The 22,825-nt window shown below is 38.8% G+C and overlaps 1 protein-coding gene across 2 annotated transcripts; it reads right to left on the bottom strand.

Annotated features, from left to right (window-relative positions):
* Positions 1 to 1,688: 1,688 nt before the first annotated feature.
* TNPO3 (transportin 3) lies at positions 1,689 to 22,067 on the bottom strand. Of its 2 annotated transcripts, none has more exons than XM_053462673.1 (23): positions 21,679 to 22,067; positions 17,936 to 18,136; positions 16,802 to 16,875; positions 16,550 to 16,706; positions 14,651 to 14,794; positions 14,090 to 14,265; positions 13,032 to 13,170; positions 12,650 to 12,796; positions 12,219 to 12,326; positions 11,927 to 12,018; positions 10,842 to 10,981; positions 10,549 to 10,740; positions 10,142 to 10,233; positions 9,761 to 9,837; positions 8,722 to 8,782; positions 8,447 to 8,587; positions 8,081 to 8,197; positions 7,286 to 7,380; positions 5,818 to 5,974; positions 4,064 to 4,231; positions 3,647 to 3,759; positions 2,804 to 2,895; positions 1,689 to 2,253 (listed from the first exon to the last, which is right to left on the bottom strand). In XM_053462673.1, exons 1-22 carry the CDS (start codon positions 21,793 to 21,795, stop codon positions 2,835 to 2,837), a joined length of 2,769 nt encoding a protein of 922 aa, XP_053318648.1. In that variant the 5' UTR covers positions 21,796 to 22,067; the 3' UTR covers positions 1,689 to 2,253; positions 2,804 to 2,834. The 2 variants fall into 2 exon arrangements, with proteins under 2 accessions (XP_053318648.1, XP_053318647.1); XM_053462672.1 differs by having other exon boundaries at positions 8,447 to 8,602.
* Between the last annotated feature and the right edge of the window lie 758 nt (positions 22,068 to 22,825).

Genomic DNA, 22,825 nt, shown 5'->3' on the forward strand with positions numbered 1-22,825 from the left:
ACCCACGCTTTCGGTGTTTAACATTCAGGATCTATTAACGTATGTTTCTATTCCCTTACTATATTAACCTCTACCAGTTCTGCTTGGAGGCTGTTTTGTTTGTGTTAAGCCTCCTTACATTTCAAGTAAGACTGACCCTCAAGTTACTGGGAGACACCTATTTGTGGATAAGGGATCATTACCAATGTAACTGTGCTCATTTTATAGCAGAAACGCGACAAGTCTAGGGCAGTGGCCGGAATTATGTTTACTTCTGTACTTGTATACACCTATGAGTTGTACTCATACTTTATTACTCATTATCACATCTCAGCGCCAGGCTTATGTGACCTAACCTTTTATTTTTGGGGCTATAGTTCGAGGAGTAAAGTACTACATCTCAAGAATCTCCTATTCCACGAATGAGATGGGTTTTAAAACGTTCATAGTGGTGGACCTGTGTGAAAATTCTCACACTGTGCACTAATATACACTTCCTAATGATATATATGCTTAGGATTGATTGAGTTAGGATACTAAACATCCAGAATTTACCTTAAGTGACCTCAAACTGATCTGGCACCTGGAAGGCAGGGTTTTTTTTTTTTATATTTGTAGGGTAACAAGATCAAAAGGAATTAAGGAGCATGCATGTTTGTCACGCTGCAGAACATTTAGCCAAGTTCACATATTATGTAGAAGTTAACATTTATTGCTTTACCAAACATGCACGTAGCAGCAGGCACCACTTGATGCAACGACTGATCTTAGTTAGCTGTATTCTGATGATCGACCCAAACTGTCACCTGTTTTCCCTCTGGAATAACCATCTTTAAAATACTCTATTTACAGCAGTACAAAAAAAAAAGGGACAAACGATTTAGGCTATGAAAATGTGAGCTGTAAGCCATGGATTTTTGTGGCTAAACACAAATCCCCCCCACCCCTCAATCTTTCCATCTACTGGGGAGGAAAGCTATTCCCACAGCAACAACAAGGTTCTGTTAATGAGGACATTCAGCACTGTGTACAGAGATCATAAGCACACGTTTGCTGTATGCACCAGTGTGCTAGGATCTTACTGACAATAGCGCAGTTGTCGGCAAAAGGCAAAGTAACTCGACAGAGACTTTCACAATTTGCACAAGATGAGACGGGGCAGGGTCTTTACCAGGATGGGGGACAGATCCACAAGTATTAAAGAACGAATGTAAGCCGTTCTATCGGATGTGAATTTTGAAACCACTAAACACATCAACGGATTACTACATAAATGCAAACATATACATAAATATCTCAACACAGGTCTAATAGTCTAATATAGAAAACTATACATTTGAATTCAGCTGTCTTCCCAATTGTCAAATCCCATACGCCTTGCTAATTTAGATTCCTAGAACAAGCAGGGCAACACTATTAGGGAAACTTTATTGTAACAATGCTGGAACAAGAGATTTTTTTTGTGTGTGAAGACTTGATATACTAAAGTACAGCATAAGGAAAAAAAATCCTACCCAAGCAGAATATAGTAACGTCGATCACAAAAACTTTTTTAAATCACTTTTATTTTGCATGGTTTCTTTTTCATTTCACAGAAAGTTTAGCTGCGTTTTATTCTCAGTTTGCTGATAGGCAAATTCAGACACTTCCAGCCGGGGATTTTATCTGACGGCTTTGTTTTCACTTTTATTTTTTGCTCTTTTTATGTCTTTTTCTTTAGGTTTTTCTTTTTTTTTTATTTTTATTTTTAAAATGAGTCCATCAAGGAAAGCTCTAAACCCATCGACCTCACCTTTTTATCCCCAATCCCTCCCATCCCAAAACGCAAATGTTGTGCCCAGGCACTCAACATTGCCTTAAGAACCCCTTCACCACCGAGGTCTGTGACAACACGGCACTGTGCCAGCCTGTTGCCAGTGAACAGCTGGAGATGCCTTCTAGTGGAGTGCCTTATTGCTGTGGAAGAGGGTGGAGAAGCACTTCAACACCTTACGGCCACTGCCTTTCAGCACAGTTCTGTGGGGGATACTTGCCTCTGCTCAGAAGTGAAGGGGTTAAACGTTTAAGCTTTTATTTCCCCAGATATACTTTTAAGGTTCTTCAAGCACACGTCACGCTGGGACGCCCTCCTCCAAACTTGCTTGACACTCTTTGCTCTCATTCATCTGCGTCCCCCTTTTGGCATGACGCACGCTAGGGGGTTATAGAAGCCAATCCACAATGGTTCTCTTTTCAGGAGGGGCCGTCTGACTGGGCTAGGTTACCTGTCTTTAACTGCAGGGGGAAAAGCAGGAAGATCGCAATCAAAAAAAGTGATCCAAAACATAAGGAAAAATGTATAAAGAGAGGAACAACAATATAATAAAGATAACTATACAGTTCCAGCAATAAAGAATGCAAACCTGTATAAACACAATTATATATTTATTATCTTATAACTAGTACAGTTCCAGTGCTGCATCACAGTGTCCCCTATACTTGGCCACGTTTTGGCTGCTGGAGGAGCTCTTAAGACAACACTGAAATCAATGGGAGATCAAGTCCCATAGGGGGAAAAATCAACTTGACTATAGAATACAGCAAATAGCCAGATTTATCTCCTTTTGTTCAAATAACCATCCTTTATTTGCAGACCTAGATGATGCGATTGTTAAGGGTCATGTGATATTTAGGGGACTTTTCCTGCAGGAATACCACACCGACTTATTTACGGCAATGCTTATGAAGTACGTTGGGTGCATGACAGTCCATTGTACAGTATTGCTTTCCTTAAAGGAGTATGAAAAGGAGTCAGGGTGTTTGTCTAGTAGATAGGGCTACTCACCACGGAAGACAGGCTGGATGAAGGAACGCAGCTATCGGAATAACCTGGTGAAATCTCTCAGAGCCCAACACACCTGTTTACATTCCTCGGCACTGAAAAGCAAAAGCAATTCATTAAAGTTGTGTGTGTGTGTGTGTGTGTATTGAAAGCAGAGACAACTGGTAAAAACCACTCATTGAGCAATGCTAGCCCTCTCTCTAACTCTAAGAGTAATGGTAGAGCAAAAAAAGGAATAAAGTTTAATGCAAGTTGGAGGCATCTGTCAGCTAATTTATGAGCCTTTTAAAAGACACACCAAATATTTTTAAAGGAAAACTAAAGCAAAGTGTCAATCAGGCCATGTTATTTTGAACACTTGATTGCCACTCACTGAATGTCCTAAAAAAGTACGATATTTGACAATTTACAGTGTTTCTTGGGAGAAGGTCCAATAAGTGCTGTTGAACCATAATTCCATAATCCACAGCCAGTCTTAATGTTGTTCAAAAGTAGCTGTTGTTGGCAGATCCACTTTAAAGTGATATCAATCCCACTGATTTCTAATCCCATACAATGAACATTTTTACTTCATACAAGAAACAGTACTCTGTGTGCATGTTGCTTCCGTAGTGACACTAAGAACCAAATCTCTTATTATGCAACAGCAAAGTATTCCCAAGAAAGCTTTTAAGAGCTGCTGATTACAGATAACTGGAATGCCTGTTCTGTACATACAACTCATACTTTCAAAGCAAAGAGTAGTGGCCACTTACTATTGTACAGTCTACATACTGAGTTTTGCACTTTTCCTATTAAAACAGACTAGCAACTCCTTCTGTAAAGAGAACACTATCCATGCTTTACCTTGTGACTTGCTTGTGGAAGTCTGTTAACTGCTTGTGCGTCACGGTTACTGCTCCTCCTGATGTCTCCTTTGGTAAACTTTTCAACGATGCTTCCAACAACCGGCAAAATGTCTGGAGGGAAAACGCGGTTAATGGTACAGATATTACACAATGGTTTACTTCCCTTTAGTATGACCAAAGCCCAAGCAATACTCAAGGGCGCTGCTGCTTCCCCTAATACATGGATACAGCTTCCTCATAGTGCAACCAAAAACAGACAATGCAAATTGTGCACTGCTGTGTCTGACCTAGCAAAACACTTTTAAAAATTCAAATTTTTCTGCTTCACCATTTAAAACAAATATTCAATGGCTTAAGTTTCTCAGACTGCTCTTTTTTTTTTTTTTAAAGCAAAGCACAATTTACTCTTCTTTACCGGTCTGTCGAATATCATGATCTCCCATACGACTTCAGCCACGTCTGGCAGTGTATAGGGCGGCAAACAGAAACAACAGGCATGTAGCAGTTGGCTAATGAACTGCTGTCCGTACTGGTTGAGGATCTGTCGGATCAAGTCCTTGCGTACCTCAAAGTTTTCCTCATGCTACAAACAAAAACAGAAAGTTAGTTTTAGGGGTCAAGGGTCTTCTTTCTTTTTCACACAAAGCAGGTACATCCTCTTTCATTTATATGGCTTAACATATCAGGATGTAATGACAATTATGTGCTCCAAGGAAGTCTAAAAATTAGGTAAATACAACCTCAGATGAACAACAACACATGTCATATTACACTGTGTCATGATTTATTCAACAAAAACAAAGCCAAAATGGAGAAGCCATGTGTGAAAAGTGCACCCCTACTGCTGCCATTGGAACTAAGATGCTGAGGAATTGTTGCTACCCATCATTCTGAGAAGGGTTATAAAACCATCATCATTCTATAGTGGAAATCATTCAAGGTAGTTGCAAATCCTCCCAGGAGTGGATGTCCCAGCAAATTCACCCAAAGGTCAGACATTGCAATACTCAGAAAAATTGCAAAACACAAAACAAGAGTTACATCAAACGCTACAGGCTTCAGTTAGCATATTAAATGTTAATGCTCATAACAGTACAATTAGAACAAGTATGGTTTGTTTTGAAGGATTGCCAGGAGAAAGCCTCTTCTCTCTAAAAAGAACATGGTAGCATCTGAACAAACCACAAGGCTTCTGGAACAATGTATTTTGGTCAGACAACACCAAAGTGGAGAGGTTTGGCCATAATGTACAGTGCCACGTTTGTGCTGATATGCTGTGTCATCGCCAGCCACCTCATAACCGCTGTCAAGCACAGTGGTGGAGGGGTGATGATTTGGGCTTGTTTTGCAGTCACAGGACCTGGGAACCTTGTCAGTGGATTTACCATAAAATCCTCTGTATACCAAAGTAGTCTAGAGTCAAATATGAGTCCATCTGTCCAACGGCTAAAGCTTGGCCGAAATTAGGTCATGCAACAGGACAATGATGCAAACAGCCAAGCAAATCTACAACAGAATGGCTGAAATAGAAAATAATCAAGGTGTCGCAATGGCCCAGTCCAGACCTCAACCCAATTGAAATTCTGTGGCAGTCTCTTAAGAGAGCTGTGCATAAGCAAATGCCCGCAAACCACAATGAACTGAAGCAAAGTTGTAAAGAAAAGCGTGCCAAAATTCCTCCACAATGATGTAAGCGACTGATTAAATTATTATTTCAAGTTGCTGCTAAAAGAGGTTCTACAAGCTATTGAATCATAAGGTGTGTTTTTCACACGTGGCTTCTCCATTTTGGTTTTATTTTTGTTGAATAAATCATGACAGTGTAATGTCATGTTGAGGGTGTACTTTTTTCAGACAACTGTGCGTGTGTATATATGTATATAATTACACACACACACACACACACACACACACACACACACACACACACACACACACACCTATCACTGAGCTATTTAACAAAGCAGCAATAAATAAACCAAACATAACAAGTCAAAGAACTTTCAGGGAAAGTATACCCTCAATGATTTGAACGCATAAGGGGTGAGCATCCAGTGGTCTCACAAAGGCTCTATACCTGGGACAAGTAAAACATTGAATGTCTGTTTAATACAGCATAGTGCAGAGGGTAGAGTTAGTTGGGGTTAATGGTGGGTTGCGGCAACTCACATCATTGGACACTCCAGTGTGTATAAGATCACGCAAAAACTTCATGACACTACAGTTGGCGTCCCGGTGGTCTAGTGTAGTGGCGGCAACAGCCCACTGTAATACATGGACCAGCACCTGACTGCGTAGCAGGACAATGGGACACCGCTGGACAAACCTGAGTAAGAGAAGAGGTTTAGAGTAAGTGCCAACTGTACATCATAATATCAACCACTGAGTAGCATTGTTAATGAGTATAGATTGATTTAAAGTACAAAAATATTTAAGTGATCATAATGCAAACAAAATGTTAAACCTGAGAATACAACAGCTTGCAACTGAACATTGTCCGAGGCAGGACTATTACTGTAGGAGAACAGAAACGCATCTAACTAAATGCTTTTACACAAAACGGGACAAAGGAATGCAGAGAGAGCCTACACAACCTTAAAAAGAGACAGTCCAGCCATCATATACACTTAATGTATATAATAATCTAGAGGTCTTGTTACATTTATGTACAGTCTCCTTTGCAAATGCATGGGGGGGAGATTCTGCAGGATGTATTTGCACCTCCCCTGGACCACAGAGGAGAAGGGATAATACAGATTCTCCGTTTTATTAAATGCAGAATGCAAGTATACTAAAAGTTTTTTAATACATATTTTTCCTTGGTAAGGCTGTCTAGGAGCGTAAACTTTCTTTTAAGTGTTCTATATGTAAGTGGCAAGATGCCAGCTAATCAGAGCTGGCAATTTGATGAGGGAAAGGGCCCAAGGCCTGAGTATGTCTAAGTTTGCAAGAAAACAAATGTGTATCATACAGGTAGATGTAGTTTTCTTATTTAGGTTAAAAGAAAAAAAAAACTCCACAGAAAATAAAATGCTGCATTTAAGAGCAGTAATGACACTATGCTCAGTTTAGCTAAGCTATGGGGTCCCAGCAAGTTCCATCACATTGACCAGCTAATAGAAGGATGAGGATCATAAGATCGCCATACCTGGGAACTTCCCAGTGTAGGCTACCTGGAACACTCGCTCTTCCGGGAGAGTGGATTCATACTAAGGTGGCACTAGCCAAGGCAGCCTTACGTGGGCAGGGAGTGGGCACAGTCAAAATGACGCTGCCCTTCCCAGAGAAAGAAGATGTTGGTCTGGCATACACATCCCGTCTCCAATACATAAAGAAGGCTAGATTTACAAAGCCAAGGGAAGCCCTTCAAGCTGAAAGACCTATTTTGATATATAAAACACAAACAGAACGAAATTCTGTTTCATATGGAAAATATAATTAGGGAGTTTAAGGAACTTTATTCAAACACTACATAAAAGAACACTACTATATGTATAGAGAGCAGACATTACACCAGGAAGACAAACGTCTTTCAGGTGTATAAGATGGCAAAATAACACTAAAGATTATTAATGGGAACAAATAAAAGCATATTTCTTGGATTTGAGGTACCACTTCAAAAGGAGACCATCTTTACCTGGTGAACAGTCGAAAGAGGTCATCAACAGTGTCTGGGTGATTTCGCAGGCCATTCTGATGTTCCAGAAGTTGGAAGGTGGGGACACACAGAGCCTGCAAAAAATAAATATTATAAAAAAAATAAACTAATTACAAACTAACAATTCTCAACTAGCTTCATATATATTTTTCTACTTTGACAAATACAGTTATGCAAGTAGTCAAGATACTATAGTCAATGTTAGAATATTTATTAGAGGTGGGTTTTAACATTTAAAAAAAGCACACATCTTTCACAACATATTAGATACGTTTTAATCATATTTGTACACATTACAAGATGAAAACATCAATGGCACAGATTTTGTAATCTCACAATACCTTAACCCCCCAATATCTGGTGTTCTAGATTGAGCTTTATTTTGGAGATATACTTACAGGTTAACTTGTGTAAGGAACATGCTATTATACATCAACATTACAGAGATATAAAAGGCAAAAATATGCCTGAGCAATCAAGGCTGTGTGTTTGTAGCCCTCTGAAGCTTCTCAAACAACCCATTAACTAGGCAACTAAGAATTATAATTGGGGCTTCCATTACAACTTTACAGCAAAGCTTGGCATTAGAAACATGTCCAGAGGACTGTACCATCCGTTTCTTTCAAGAGAAGTTGATATAATAATGACAACGAATGCTACAAGAGTTTAATCAGATGCTTTGTGTGAAAAACAGATGAAGGTTCTCCTTATTTTATCATCAGATTATAATACAGTTTAAACAAAGTAGACATAATTTCAAGAAAAGCAACTAACCTGTAGCATATCAAGCAGCCCTTGTTGGCAGCCTTCCTCCATTCCATACTCATCAACAAGGATGCTGCCCAGGTATAGGAAGCACGAGTGTTGGTGAACTTGGTACACATTGACCATCTGCAAATGACGATATGATGAGCAGATCAGCATACAACATGCAAATCCATAACTAAAAATCAAAACCAAATAAACTGTTCATCATTCTCCCTCATGATTTCTGTAAATATTTTTCTTTTCCATATGTTTCAAAACATATGCCTGAAAATAAACTATACTTGCCAGACACACAGCAGCTGCATAGGAATATTATTTTCAGTGAGAACATGTGTTTCCTTTAGCATTTGAGCGCGAGACAGCAGTGAGTACCTGGGTCACCAGTGGCTGCAAGAGTGCAGCAGATCCTTTCCCAACACAGCGCACAGCGAAACGCAGACAGCGACAGCAGCGCTCAACTATACGATTATCAGCACGGTGTTTGTTCAGAGTCTCCGACATCACAGGCCAAATCTGACAGAGAGAGAACTTTAGAGATGGTGTAACAGAGCTTTTGGTCCCCAAAGCGTGGCATTTATATACATAGTGTGAATCACCAATTAAAGTGAAAAATTAAACTGTATGGTCACACTAATAGAGACCCTTACCTCCTGGATGACTTTCTGGCATGGATGAGTCTGCCCGTTCTCTACTATGGGATTTGTATGCCTAGTACACAAAACAGATTTTCAAATACTGGTATCTCTGCATTCACACACATCTTAGGAAAAACTGATAAAACTACATTTATAAAATTGGAAAACAAGCTTACCAAGCTGTCAACATGCAGCTAAAGTGTGTGACGGCAGTTATAAATGGGAGGACTCCATTGATAACTTTCTACAGTGAAACTGGAGGATTTATCACCTGTTCACATTAGCAGAGGCTCACATGTGGCATGAGTTATGGATATTGCAGATTTCCTAATATTTGGTTAATATATATATATATATATATATATATATATATATATATATATATATATATCTCATTATCCAATGAAAGAGGCTCCACAGGAACGCCACATTTTTAGAAATAGCATAATATATCACTTCATAGTAAAACAATGACCAGTAATGTTGGAATATAGTTCATCTGCCCTTGAGGTTCTGAATGCACCATAAATCAGAAACACACCAATATTACACATAAAAATAGCATAGGAAATTTCCCCGTCTCCATGCAGTTAGAACAGTGTTACAGTGAGAAACACTACTATATAACTTGCGGCTGATTCCTTACATCTCATCAGCTAGGACTGCCTAGTCTCAGCACAAACATGCACTAAGAGCATACATTTACACCACAGTTGTGGATGCATTTAGGACTGAACATAACCGCCTTGCTTTTGATACAACAGGGTGGAGACTACTGGGCATGCAGGAGTGTCAGAGGCGTTGTGTTAAATACATTAATGTAAAAATGCGCTATACAGTATAGTTAATGTAGCTGTAATGTTTTTGTTTGCTCTGTTAAGTGACGACACGCCTGTGTCCTGTATTTCAAATAACTTTTTTTCCGCCTATAGCTAAAGGGAATGATTTTATAGTCCAATAGTTTTCTTGGGAGCAATACCCCCCCCCCCAAAAAAAAACCACAACATAGTCAAGAGATACAGGAAATAGTAACTGAAATCGCAACACTTACCTAAAAATGACAGCCAATCTGTCCAAAAACAATGTTGGATCAGAGGATATGCCATTACTAGAATCCTGGGAAAGCAGCTGTGTAAGTCAGAAAAAATAGGTTTTAGTACTAAGTTCACAAGTTCTTCAGAATCTTTGTCTGTCTAACTACAAGCCTACATTCTTACAGTATATCACAAAATGAAGATGCAGGGCATGTTTTCTTTAGTAAACCCTCATAAACCAGAGTAAGGTCATATAGTTTCAAAATCGTATAATTTATTACACATAAAAATTAACCACAGTCTTCTTTTCCCCTCTTTCACCATTAGGAAATTATACTAACCTCTCTACATCCCAAAATCAGGTTAAAATATTAGCCACTAAATGTAATTTCTCTTACCTTCTTCAGAGATGTAACTTGAACAGAACATAGCTCACTCAGGCACTCTGAGATCTTTTCCAGGGGCAAGCGTGCCAAGACAAGTGCAGTGCCTGAGATCAGACACAAAGTAGAGATAAAGCAAACAGCAAATGTCCATATACCAGTGCAGGATTCAGAACAAATATATAATCAATTATGTGTAATTAAGTAGCATTTGTGGTTGTACTGTCATAAAAATGAAATCGGCACATGTATAAAATGCTTAGCTTAAAAGAGTAACCTTGCACAAGATGAACCAACATAGAAAAGTCATGAATTTTTTGATGTTGGGAATTCTAATGTAGATTCATATCTACATTGGGACTATTGAGTACACATTTTCCTTTAATTAACCAATAGTCAGAATGAGCCCTGGAATCTGGTACCTTTTAAGAGTCCCACAGCAGCCTCCGGGGGCAGTGGGAAAGAGTCCAGGGACCGAGCAATCTCCAGAAGTCCATTAAAGTGTTGTGCCATGTGGTCCCGACACACAGAGCAAATGTTTTGGATAGCTTTGGCGGATGGAGAAGCCAGGGATTGCTGACACAGTCCTTTCATTAAATAGGATAACACAGGGTCTGGAGTGAAAAGGTAAATTTATAACATAGTAAATATTTTGCTCTCTGGAGATGCTTGGATTAGTAAAAAAGTAAAACAAAATAAATGTAACTATCCTCACCAAGAAACTGTGGGTTTCTGTCTACCACCTCGCACATCTCTCCCACCAGTTCTATACTAGTGTAACGTACAGCAATGTGAACAGACTCAGGAAGCCTCACAACTCCGTCCAGTACTTCCATTAAGGTGGGGTTGTTCTCTCTGTGTATAAAAGCCAAGAAGTTGTTAGCACAAAAGCCCCATGACTGTTTTATCAATGAGCAAACTACCTGAACGAGACAAAGCCATTTTTTAATATGCCCTTTAGGAAAATAAATATTTTGAATGTAAAGTCTCCATCTACTACAAGCTCTCGAAATCCACACCTCAACAAACCCAAAGACCACTCGCAACCAAAATCATACGCACACACAAGTTGATTTGTTTAAAAATTAAATAAAATTTCATTAAAAGACAATGATTCTGTATCGATAAGGGCTTTCCACCAAGCAAAACAGATTGCTGTTCTTTGTTAAGGTCAATGGCAGTACTTACTAGGAGGTGTTACTTTTTGGCAACTGTGTTTTACAATTTGGTTAGAAAGTATTAGTTCAGTAGATGCTCAAGCGAATTATACAGACACACGTCCAACTGCCAAAGCTACAACAAAATAAAAAAGTAACTCTGGCTCAACAGGGCTTTCTGCTGTACCGACTATTGAAATGGAGCTCAGAGCAGCGTGGGAGATGTCCTGCTCACAGATTTGGATTTTTCATGCAATTATATACTTCCTCTCAATAATTTATATTATATACACATACACATATGCACACACACCATACACACACACACACAGAAGGATTTTTCACCATATACTATATTTTAAGGTAGCATGTTTTATGTATCAGTGCCGATTTTTAACTCATGATTTATGCCAAGCTAAAATATAACATTGCTTTGAAAAATTACTTTGCTTTATTTATTTTAGCTGGATGATGCACCTAGGTAACATTGTGTGCAGGGTTAAAAAAAATGATATATATTGTGCCATTATTCTAAATATTGGCCTACATATTGCACCACGCATTTAAAACCAATAGAAATGCCACTCGCTACACACACATTTTAAACTTGTAACATAAAAAACACCACACAAAAGACACTTACGGATCAACGCTCTTGGCAATGGAGGCCATGATAAAAAGCACAGCTTCAGTCACTTCCCAAGGAGGATTCCCATCTTTTAAAGTAGAATACAGCTGTGTAAAGAGGCAAGGAATAATCATATTCTTAATGATTGCAGTATGTGTCAAAGGTGGTACAAGATGCATGAACTCAAATAAGCAACTATGTTGCACCTTGAAATGTAGCTGTGTCAGTTATTGGTAATTAAAATTATGAAACCACACAAAATAACATTGCTTAGAAAAGGTTTAAAGTGATCCAACATTTTATTTACCTGACAGAAACATTCCATGGAGCCCACCAGAAAGATTAAATCCTTCACCAAATCAGACACTCTCATGCGGAACTCTCCAAAGTCATCAGTATCCTCAGGAACACCCTCCTATAATTGTAGGAGACAATTAGCTTCCAACAACAGTGATAAACATTCATTTATTAGGGTGAGAAGCGCAGACAGTTTTTGTTTTTTTGTATACATTGTACAGCCAATACACTGTATTTGCAGCATGCTTACACCTGTTTGGTAGGCCTCATTTTATACATTTGTATTATTTGAGCCTGAGACTAGCTTAGCGCACCGACATTTTTTCTTGCGATAAACAATTTACAATAAACAGTAATGTCTGCTTTACAATAGTCTCGCAATGTGCTTGGGATGGGAGAATGGAAAACGTACCAAGATGAGTATATTAAAAAATAGCTTACGTGGTCTGAATCAAGCTGACAGTGCCTTGCTAGAGCATGAAGAAGCCTCTGAATGTATGGTCTGAAGATATTATGCAACACAGGGTCGTTTATTTTGTAGAGATGTTCTCCCAGTCTATACCAGAAGTTAAAGGAGATTTCAACTACCTGGAGAGAGAGAAAAAAAAACAAGATTTGCATATCTATATATATATATCTATATATAGTTTGTGGTTCATCCTTCCCTCTCATCTGAATAATGGGCCGCAAATAATAAAGCTTATTTAACTACACCCTACTCCATTTGCAATGGCTTTTTGGGATAATCACATAATTTCTAAATGAAATAGGCAGGATAAGAGATGTGAGTTCCTCTGTTAAAATAACACTTAGGTTTGCTCACCTCATACTGGGGGTGCCCTGCACAGATTAGGAGTAGTTCCAGCGTGCGCATGTTGCCCAAATCCCGACATGGCGTGGACACAATCTTTTCCAGGAAGGTTTCACATAGTTCTGTGAAAATCCGGCAGTAATTCAGCACCCTGTGAATATGGGAAAGAGGAGTGAAACAAATAGAAATCCAATGAAAAAAAGTACATAAAAACATAAAGCACAAAAATTACTTTATAAGATATGAAAGGGGCAAAAGGTGAATACTTTCACTGGTAATAGGCCTTCAGCCAAAATCTGAATCACCAATATCCTTTCTGTCTTTAGATCGTTATTTTGGACTCATTCACAAGCAGCAGTAGGCCGGTAGCCTCTAAAATTAGCACTCTTCCATGAAATGTTTGAGGCCCCTGTCCACTCAGCATGTGTGGAATGAATGAAGACTAATGCACGGGGCTTAGCGAAGACTTGACTCAGCAGCAGACTGAGAATACAAACTCAGATGTCTAGAGTTGTTTCTGTGTGCAAGGCTCTCCCAAACATCCATTGTCTGGGCACTATCAATTTTAGTGCCTGCACTAATTTAATACACACACATATATATATATATATATATATATATATATATATATATATATGATAGATAGATATATATATGATATATATATATATATATATATATATATATATAAAAACTTTGGTTTTTTTTTTTAAAGCAACAGATTACTTGATCTGAGAATTGTCATCAGCGTTCAATGTTAAAGATTCATCACAACCAAAAATGTCATGTCACATTCATATCATTATTCTGGTACATGCATTTATTATTCAACTGGTCACTGCAGTACTGTTTATCACATCATCAATAAAAAATGGTTACTTTGAAAATATCAACCAGAATGCTTTCAAAAACATTGCCATTCAAAGGCCAATGTAACATTTTACTGGCTTTCATAATGCTAGAACGGAGCACCAGATATATTGGTTTTTTTTTCATTAAAAGAGGATGGGCCACCGCCTAGTTAAGTGTAGACTCAGACCGTAGGCGGTAACATTCTTCTTGTAACTTACTTGTCTATATCTTCACGGGCCACAGCCATATGGTATGCAGTCTCAAGGGTCAGCACTCCCTGAAAGAGCTGTGTTCCTAGAGGCAGATTATTGTCTAGGTTCTCAATGGCATAAAGGGCGGAACACACACAATCAGAGGCTGCTTCATGCAGATTGGATGGTGTCTGGTCCTGTTGCTACAGATCGAAAGAAGGGGCGCTTAGTGATTTTAGTTTTACTTAAGTTCAACATTTTTATAATTTCCTTCATAGAACCGCGTACAATTCAAATTCAAGACAGAACTAAGGAAAACACGCAGACAAAAGAAACAAAAGCGATGAAACACTCAGTCATACAAACTCAAGATTCATTTTTGTTACCTTTTTTACCTAGCCACCCATGGAATAGCAGGTGATCAACAGAAGAGAATGTTCTTAAAAACTACGGAGAGACAGCTAAGACAGCTGTCCATGAACAAGTATTTAAAAGTATATAGCACAAGAAAAACACTGAGTGTGCAAATATATAGATCTTCAGTGAACGTGAATACACGCAACGCAAGGCTAAAGAGATAACACTCACCAGGACCTGAAAGAGCAACATCAAGAGACGGTTGTTGGCCATGAAGTTGCTGTCCAGGACTCCCAGGTTGAACCAACTCCCCAAACATTTAAAAGTTTTTATTAACATCTTCTCATTGTCCCCCGATTTCTCCACAGAAGTCATCTAGAAGAAGAAGATTTTTTTTTTTACAATAGCTACATGTTTTTTTTACTCAGAATATGACAAATTAGATCTACAATTAACATTTTCACACAGAGGGGGTACACTAATATCAGAAAAAGGGCAATTTAAGGACAGTGTGGGCATTTTTTCATTTGCTATGGCTATTCCTCTAAATAAAAAATAATGTAATTATGATTATTGATTGGTTCACCTTCTCATCAAGTGTATTGTAAAATGAACCTCCCAGTGTGTGTGGGGCAAAGTTGACCTCTACTTTGGGAATAGATGACAGAACAGACTAGGAACCCTTGACAAACCAATACATTGTGATCTGCAATATGCCCCAGTAAGGGCAGCATGCTCACAACAGCAGAACTGAATGGACAAATATAACTTAATACGTTGATTAGCTTTCCTGAAACACAACTAGCTATGTCTCCTATAGAGAACTTTAAAAGATAATACCAGAGGAGCTGTAACTACAAATGAAAATGGAATTATGCCATTTTAGCTCAGAACAGAGGGTTATTCGAGCAATGGAAACATTCACAGCACAAAAAGAAAGATGACAAATACAAAATTATGAGGGGTGCGACCTGGTTAACATACACACGCATTATACATATACATATACATATATATATACATATATATATATATATATATATATATATATATATATATATATATATATATATATATATATATATATATATATATATATATATATATATATATATATATATATATATCCATACTTAAAAAGATAGCTACAAAAAAATCTTCGTATTCTACGAACGTTCGTCCGTTCCCATTTTAGGGAAAACGATGGTGAAATCAATAAATGAATGTGTAGTTGTTGAATAAGTATTTTGAGATAAATTTTACATACTTTCCTAAACTTTGCAACTTACCTACAATGGCATACTTGCCTACAACTCAAAATAAGCTTAGACTTATAAGGTTAATGTAAGGTTAAGGATAATAGTTGTGCACCGGTTTGGTTAAAGATCTATTGTCTAATTTAAAAGCGTAATAAGCGTTAAATGCATGATGTCACAAAAGTGAGCTGATTGGACAAAGAAGATCAGCTCACTCAATGTCCCTCCTCCCCTTTAATTATATTATATATACACACACACACACCTACACACACAAAGCACTTAATACCCATTGAAGACCTGTATAGAACACATAAGGGGAAAAAAAAAAACAAAAAAAAAAAAACAGGATAGCCATAGCAAGTGTTTTGTGATACCTTTCATGCTATGCAGCTTAATGACAAACATGTAGTTAGGAGAAGCCTTCATGTGACAGTCCTACTCACAGACTATGCTCATATGACATGTTCAACTATTTATAAATTAGAAAGGACATCCAGAAGATTACTATTGGTTCAGCAACATCAGTTCTAGCATTACCAATACTATGGAATAAATGTGAACAGCTCCATGTATTTACAATTAGAGCCTGATTTACTTTATATTAAATTATAACATAAACTTATAGTATAATGATGCGTTAACCCTTATAGTTTCAACTTTAGCTCAGATATATTTATTCCCCTCTTTCTCAGAGTTCTGTTCTTCTCTCAACAGCATATAGTTGTAATTTACCAATTCTTGAATTCCATCTAAATTAAAACTCCCTGAAAATAGCCTCCCAAGCCAGGTATTGAAAGTCACATGCATACCATTCTTATAGCAGATATAAGCATACATTGTGCCTATTATGGGAGCCTCGCAAGCCACTTACCAACAGAGACACTACGGTACTAGAGTAATAAGCAAGGTCTTCAATTATTTCTGAGCGGCGGTTGGCACCGATGCGCAGCGATCGGCTGTGAACTTCCTCTGGTAGTACAGTAAGAATCTCCAAAAGGAAGGGTAATGAAGTCACATCATTGCTGTATCTGCAGAATAATGGTGAAAAAGGGAAACTTAGACTTTTCTAATTTTTTTTTAACCAGTGAAAAGCAACTCTACTTAACAAGTAGGATGTACTTACGATTCTACGAGTGTCTGCACACAGCCTTTCCAAGAAGGCATCTGTAGGGCCAGATCTGCTATTGCTAAGGCCAACTGAAAAAAAAAAAAAAAGTTTAGGCTTCCAGGTAAGTGAAAAAAAAAAAAAAACACAAAAAAAAACCAAAACCACAGAAGATATATTCAGAACCCATGACTTCTAGGGTTTGCAAGCCTGTAATATTGAATTGAGTTACAGGGAAAGAGTTAAAGAAATTTAAGGGCAAAAAATATTTTATTACTGCCCAAATACTGCTAACTGTCAGACATTGGTGCCTCTTCTGTGATCAGTGTCTATTCACCGTACTATCCCTTAACCCTACCCAAAAGGTGTAATGCAGCAAAATGCTATGCAAAAAAATCCCTAAGGGGGATATTCACCAAAGTGAAACTTTGTTTTGGAAACTGCATTGCATCATTATGAAGTCTCTACTGCAATTACAATTACAATCACTTGCCAACTCTTGATTTAGTGAATAAATTAACACAGGGTGTTGACAAATTTGGTTTGGAACTAGGAGCCAGCCCAAAAAATCAGGAGCCAGCTTTTTTCTACCACAATTATGTTTTATTTTAATATAGTATCCCCTAGTCTGCAGTGAAGGGATGTTTCTTCAGTGCTGCACCATGTTGTACAGTACTGCAGTTAACCCATTTTATGACAATTTCACAACATAAAGACTCAAGCTTATATGTTTATACATATATTTTGTGTTTTAGCATACCAAAGATTACGTTCCTTCAAGATTTAATATTAAACCATATTCATGCGAATAAATATTAGCATCAAAATATAAAGAGTCAAATATTTACATGTGTTTGGCACACACTATTTTTTTTCTCAGTTTCCATTATGTGACCCTGTTGGGCACCTCATGACACCCGCTTCACGGCGCCATGCAGGGCAAGTTTTTACCCCTTTGTCTTCCAAAACCCTGACAACCTGGCGCCTGAGGTTTGTTGAGCCCTGCATAATAACACTTACAATTAAACACTTATATTTTTCATGACATTAAAAAGGTAGCTGAAAATAGTGAGGGGTTTTAGGGACAAATATACACTGCTGTGTATTACACGTGCTGTGTAGATCCCTTTATTTCAGGCAGTAGTAGCCTACCTGGGTTACAATGACCGGAGACAGGTCCTTTAAAGTCTGAATATGTGACAACAGGGAATCCCTCAGGGAGGCATGCGAGTCTGTGGGAAGTTCATAGAAAGAAGTCTGAATCTTCATCTTCATCGTCTGCGCAGCAAAGTAGCAGGACTCCACATCCTGACGGATTTGCAGCAGCTGGTCTGAGATCTCCCAAGCGTAGACCTGGAGTGGACGAGCATAGTATAGTTAGTAAAACAACTACTTTACTGTATGTTTCAAACAACATAACACCAGTAACTCAACAGCTCTTCAAGTCAAAATGCAGTTCATGTGCACCAAACTCCCACATTTGTTAAAAGTAAATAAAAACAATGTGTACTTTCATGCATATGAAAGCTAAGTGTTAATACACAAGTTATTTATTCTTTGTACACAAAACCCATGGCAAGTTTTGTTTTGTCTTTTATGTAAGGAACGCATATCAAAGTATTTCTAAAGTACTTTAATAAGCACTGGTTGATGGGACGTTAAGGTATCCCATTAATTCAAAGCTAATGTACTAATATAAGCTTTAAAAACAAATATTGTTAGTCAAAACTAGAATATAAATACGGTTCTAGGTGTTGGTTAAATGCCTGTGCAAGCAAAATCAAGTACAGGGAAACAAGTTCTGCTTATACACTGGTACCTTTAAACAAAAAACGCATGTGCTAGTGACAAGTTGGTATAATTAAATGTTTCAAGGCACCAAAAATGGTAAATTTTGCTTTGCTTTCAGTGAAAGAAATGTAGTTTACACAGGAGCTGAAGACATAAGTTTTATATGCACTGTACTCAGATTAAGAAATTGCAAGTACCGTAATTAGCTATACCACCAGAGGAATTGTGTGTGTTTCACTTGCAATGTTGAATCATTTGTTTCTCAGAGAAGATGGGGATAAGGAATAACATTATTTGCATGCGCTATGTACTGTGTGGAGTTTCAAAATGAATGGCAGGCTCCACAATCCTTCACCATGAATATAGGAAAAAACAGACCCCTGTGGAAGCTGCCTGCAAGAAAACTGCATTGTGTCAAGAGTTTAAGTTCTTGCTATATTATGAGAAAACCACCCATAGCGTTCAAGAAGTCCTATAAGATTTCCTATTCTTTCTAAGGTATAGATAAACACTGTGTGCCGAAATACGCAACTGAAATCCAAGTCATTGTGGAGCACTATTTAAGCACTGATGGCCAAAACCGTCACATGTACTGACACCCCTTCAAAGCAGTAATACACGGAGAAGTACTCCAAGTACTCTACTATGCATTCTTCCAAAAGAAAAAACACCTACCTAGAAGCTGCAGCCACCCTCCCCTTTGGCTGTCAGACCACAATCAGTGGGTGAAAATCGCTCCAAATGAAAACAATTGGAGGGCTTGCTACACATGAGGGTCTGCACAGAAGCCCACCACAGCATTCACCCTGCCAGCGCTGAACCTGACTGGCATTAATTATACCGCACGCTGAGGGACCTGTTCGGCTGAACATATATCCTGCACTATAAATAACTTGGGGTGGGAAATGGGTAAATATCGGAGCCACACAGCTGTCATTTGCCTTAAACTGAATATGATGGCTGGAGTGTATATATATGAGGTTTGAAACATGTGAGCAGTAACTGTATAAATAGGCTCCCTAGTATCATCATTATGCATGATGTGGTATGTATACCCACATATGTCCACTCCAGAGAAGTACTTAGAGTGGTCTTTAAATCTGCAAGGCCATCTACCAATTAAGTGCAAAGTATATGCATTGGCCCACTTTTATAGCTGAAAAGCGATGACAGGAGCCAAACCAAGCAAAAGGAAATAAGACAAACATGACAAGATATGGTTTGCAGGGTGATTATAAACTGGTTATGTTACGCTGGAGTCCAAAGTTGAGCAAAAGCCACACAAATCAGAAACCTGCACTACATAGTACAGAGGACAGTTTTAAAATCAGGGTTAGAAAAGTAGCAAAGCCATGACCATGGTGTAAATTTCCAGTCATACAGAGTCCCTAAGTTCACACATGTAAACAGAAACAGGCATAAACAAGATAAAAAAGAGGCCATGAACAAAATGGAAACCTAGAAGAACCCAACACAGTCAAATATGCCTCCTGTGTTTTCCTTTACGACAGCAATACACAGAGAAGGCTCTTGCATAATCGAAACATAGGCTGGCCCTCGTCAAAAGTTTTTTTTACCGTGATCTGGCATGGTAGCCAGTTCAGCAGGAAGAAGGCACTGGGAGTGTGACTTGAATGCCTTAGAGCCCACATGCAAAATAATCAGCATTGTCTGCCAAGAAACAAGCAGCGGCCATCAGTAGACTCAATGTGCAGTATTTCTAGTTAAACATCCCTATTTCTGCTAAAAGAGGGTTAAGCAGTAAAACACTGTCTGCAAGAACAGTGCTTGAAAAAGGTTTCGCAGAAAACCCCAAAAACAAAACAAAAAATAGCCCATGTCCATGACACTCCATACATGCCACAGCGTCACGGATCTTTAAAGGAACACTAACACTTTAAACACGTAACATTTTTCTTTAGTGCCAAACAAGAAACAGTACTTGGCTCAACCAAGCCATACTGAAGAACGCAGGTTCTAGCAAGAAGGACCACACCTTCTGTCATTATTAGTTAAAATGTGTCATTATTATGTATAACTCTTTACAAACACCAGTGGAATCTGTTGGCAACACACATAAAGCAATAGATTTCATAGCGATTTTAGCTTCTGCTCCCAGCATCCTGCCAGAGCCCGATGTATAGGGACTCTGCCTTGAAAAGGGGTTATGGGGCTCAGTCATCTATATTCTAGGCCGGTACTGTTTTGTTTAACATCAAATACCTATCCAACTTGTACAAGGACTAGCCTTAACTAACAGTCAAGTAATACAACTGAAAGAACAAATAGATTTTATCACATTACAACAGCAGTCTCCGTGAATCAAGGTTTACTTGGTCACACCATTGTTTGGGAAAGATAAAATGCTGAAAAGTAACTCCGGGGAGGTAACAGAAGTTCTGATGACCTGTAAAAGTTTTGGCGTGCATCTGTAGTTTATGCCTCTGTTGTCGCCATGTCTAGAGCCCCTATATTTTAAAACCATTTTTAATAATACTGAAGAATTCCATATTTATAGCATGTTTATCTGGCAGAATAACACTGCAAAGCTGGACAAATGTGTGTGGAGCGACACAGAGGAATCTGAAATCGCGCTTTATATTTTAGGAGCCAGAAAGAATGACATCTATAGAGAGCAATACAAAATGGCACAAAAAAAAGACTAAGAGCCGGCGTAGATGTGATAAAGTTGCAAAATCCCACCATAAAACTGTACATTTCTACAGACAAAGATTTAAGGGCTTTATACCTAAAACACAGAGATAATTAACCAGTACAGGCCAAGTGGCACCATAACGACTGAAACATCCTGGGCCTCAGCATCACACAAGCATAAACGCTTCATAGTTTTTTATACATACCATTACGTTGCATGCAGTATCTGATTTCTAGATCACCCATTGCAGTAACTCTATAGGCCTCCAACTTGCACCGTAACCCCTTCCCCCCGCCCTAAAGAGGAGGACTCGAGCACCCCACCTCTCTCCCATGACGGCAGCACGCTTCCCAGATAGATTATCAGACACTGTTGGACCCGGTCTGTTTCTATGTCTCCGTTTCTAATCTAGTATGAAACCTCCCTTATACCATTACAGGCCTCTTACCGATCTCTGCAGCTCCCCCAGCCAGAACGAGGCCCTCTCTTTGCCGCTAGGATCCGGGTCGTGGTATAGGGACTGCACGGCCTGGTACACAGTCTGAAGGTCGGGCTTTCCGTCCATGTTTCGGTCACGATAGTCAATATCTAGGTGCTTCACAGTCGCCTCTCCTCAGGCTTCATCCTCCACCTCGGCCGCAGCTGCTAGTGTGCACCCGTAAACTGGTCCGGTCAGGAATAAGATTCACGCACCTCTGAGTTCCGCCTCCTCTCCCCAGGTACCTCAGGGAGGGGAGCCGGAAAATAAGTATCTTACTACCTATGGGTTCGCTCCCGTAACACACACCCTCCCAATCTCTCCGGCACCTCAGGAAGGCGGTTGCTTCGCGGGCAGGATGTGCGTCACCAGATACTTCCTCTTGGTCCGTTGCTTTAGTGGAACCCCACTTGTACGAGACGGACGGGAATATAGGAAGCGTGGTTCTTCGTGTATTAAAACGAGTACAGCACTTATTTGTTGTTATATATATATATATACATACATATATATACATACATATATATATATACACATACACATATATATGTATATATATCTTACACACACACACAGACGTGTATTTATATTTGTGTGTATATAAATATACATATATATATACACAGACACACACGTGTGTATTTATATTTGTGTATGTATGTATATATATACCTCGATCAGCCATAACATGACCACTGACAGGTGAAGTGAATAAAACTGATAATCTTGTTATCTTGGTACCTGTCAGTGAGTGGGATGTATCAGAAGCAAGTGAACATTTCGTTGTGATGGCTGATGTGTGTTAGAAGCAGGAAAAATGGGCAATGCAGTTTGTTGCTTATGAAGCTGTGAACCCACAGACCAGTCAGAGTGCCCATGATGAACCATGACCACTGCCCAAAGTACCTACAATGGGCTTGTGAGCATAAAAAGAACTGGACCAGTAATGAAAGAAGGTGGGCTGGTCTGATGAATCAAGTTTTATTTTCCATCTCCTGGGTGGCCGTGTGTGTGTGCCGGTGTATGGCACTGGAATGAACTATGCCATTCACGTAGAAGTTACTTTGGCACGTGCCACCTGGCATTCTTGCTGAGCATGTACACAGTATTCCCTGAT

This window comes from Spea bombifrons, chromosome 4 (genome assembly GCF_027358695.1).
Source record: "Spea bombifrons isolate aSpeBom1 chromosome 4, aSpeBom1.2.pri, whole genome shotgun sequence".
Classification (NCBI taxonomy): Eukaryota; Metazoa; Chordata; class Amphibia; order Anura; family Pelobatidae; genus Spea; species Spea bombifrons.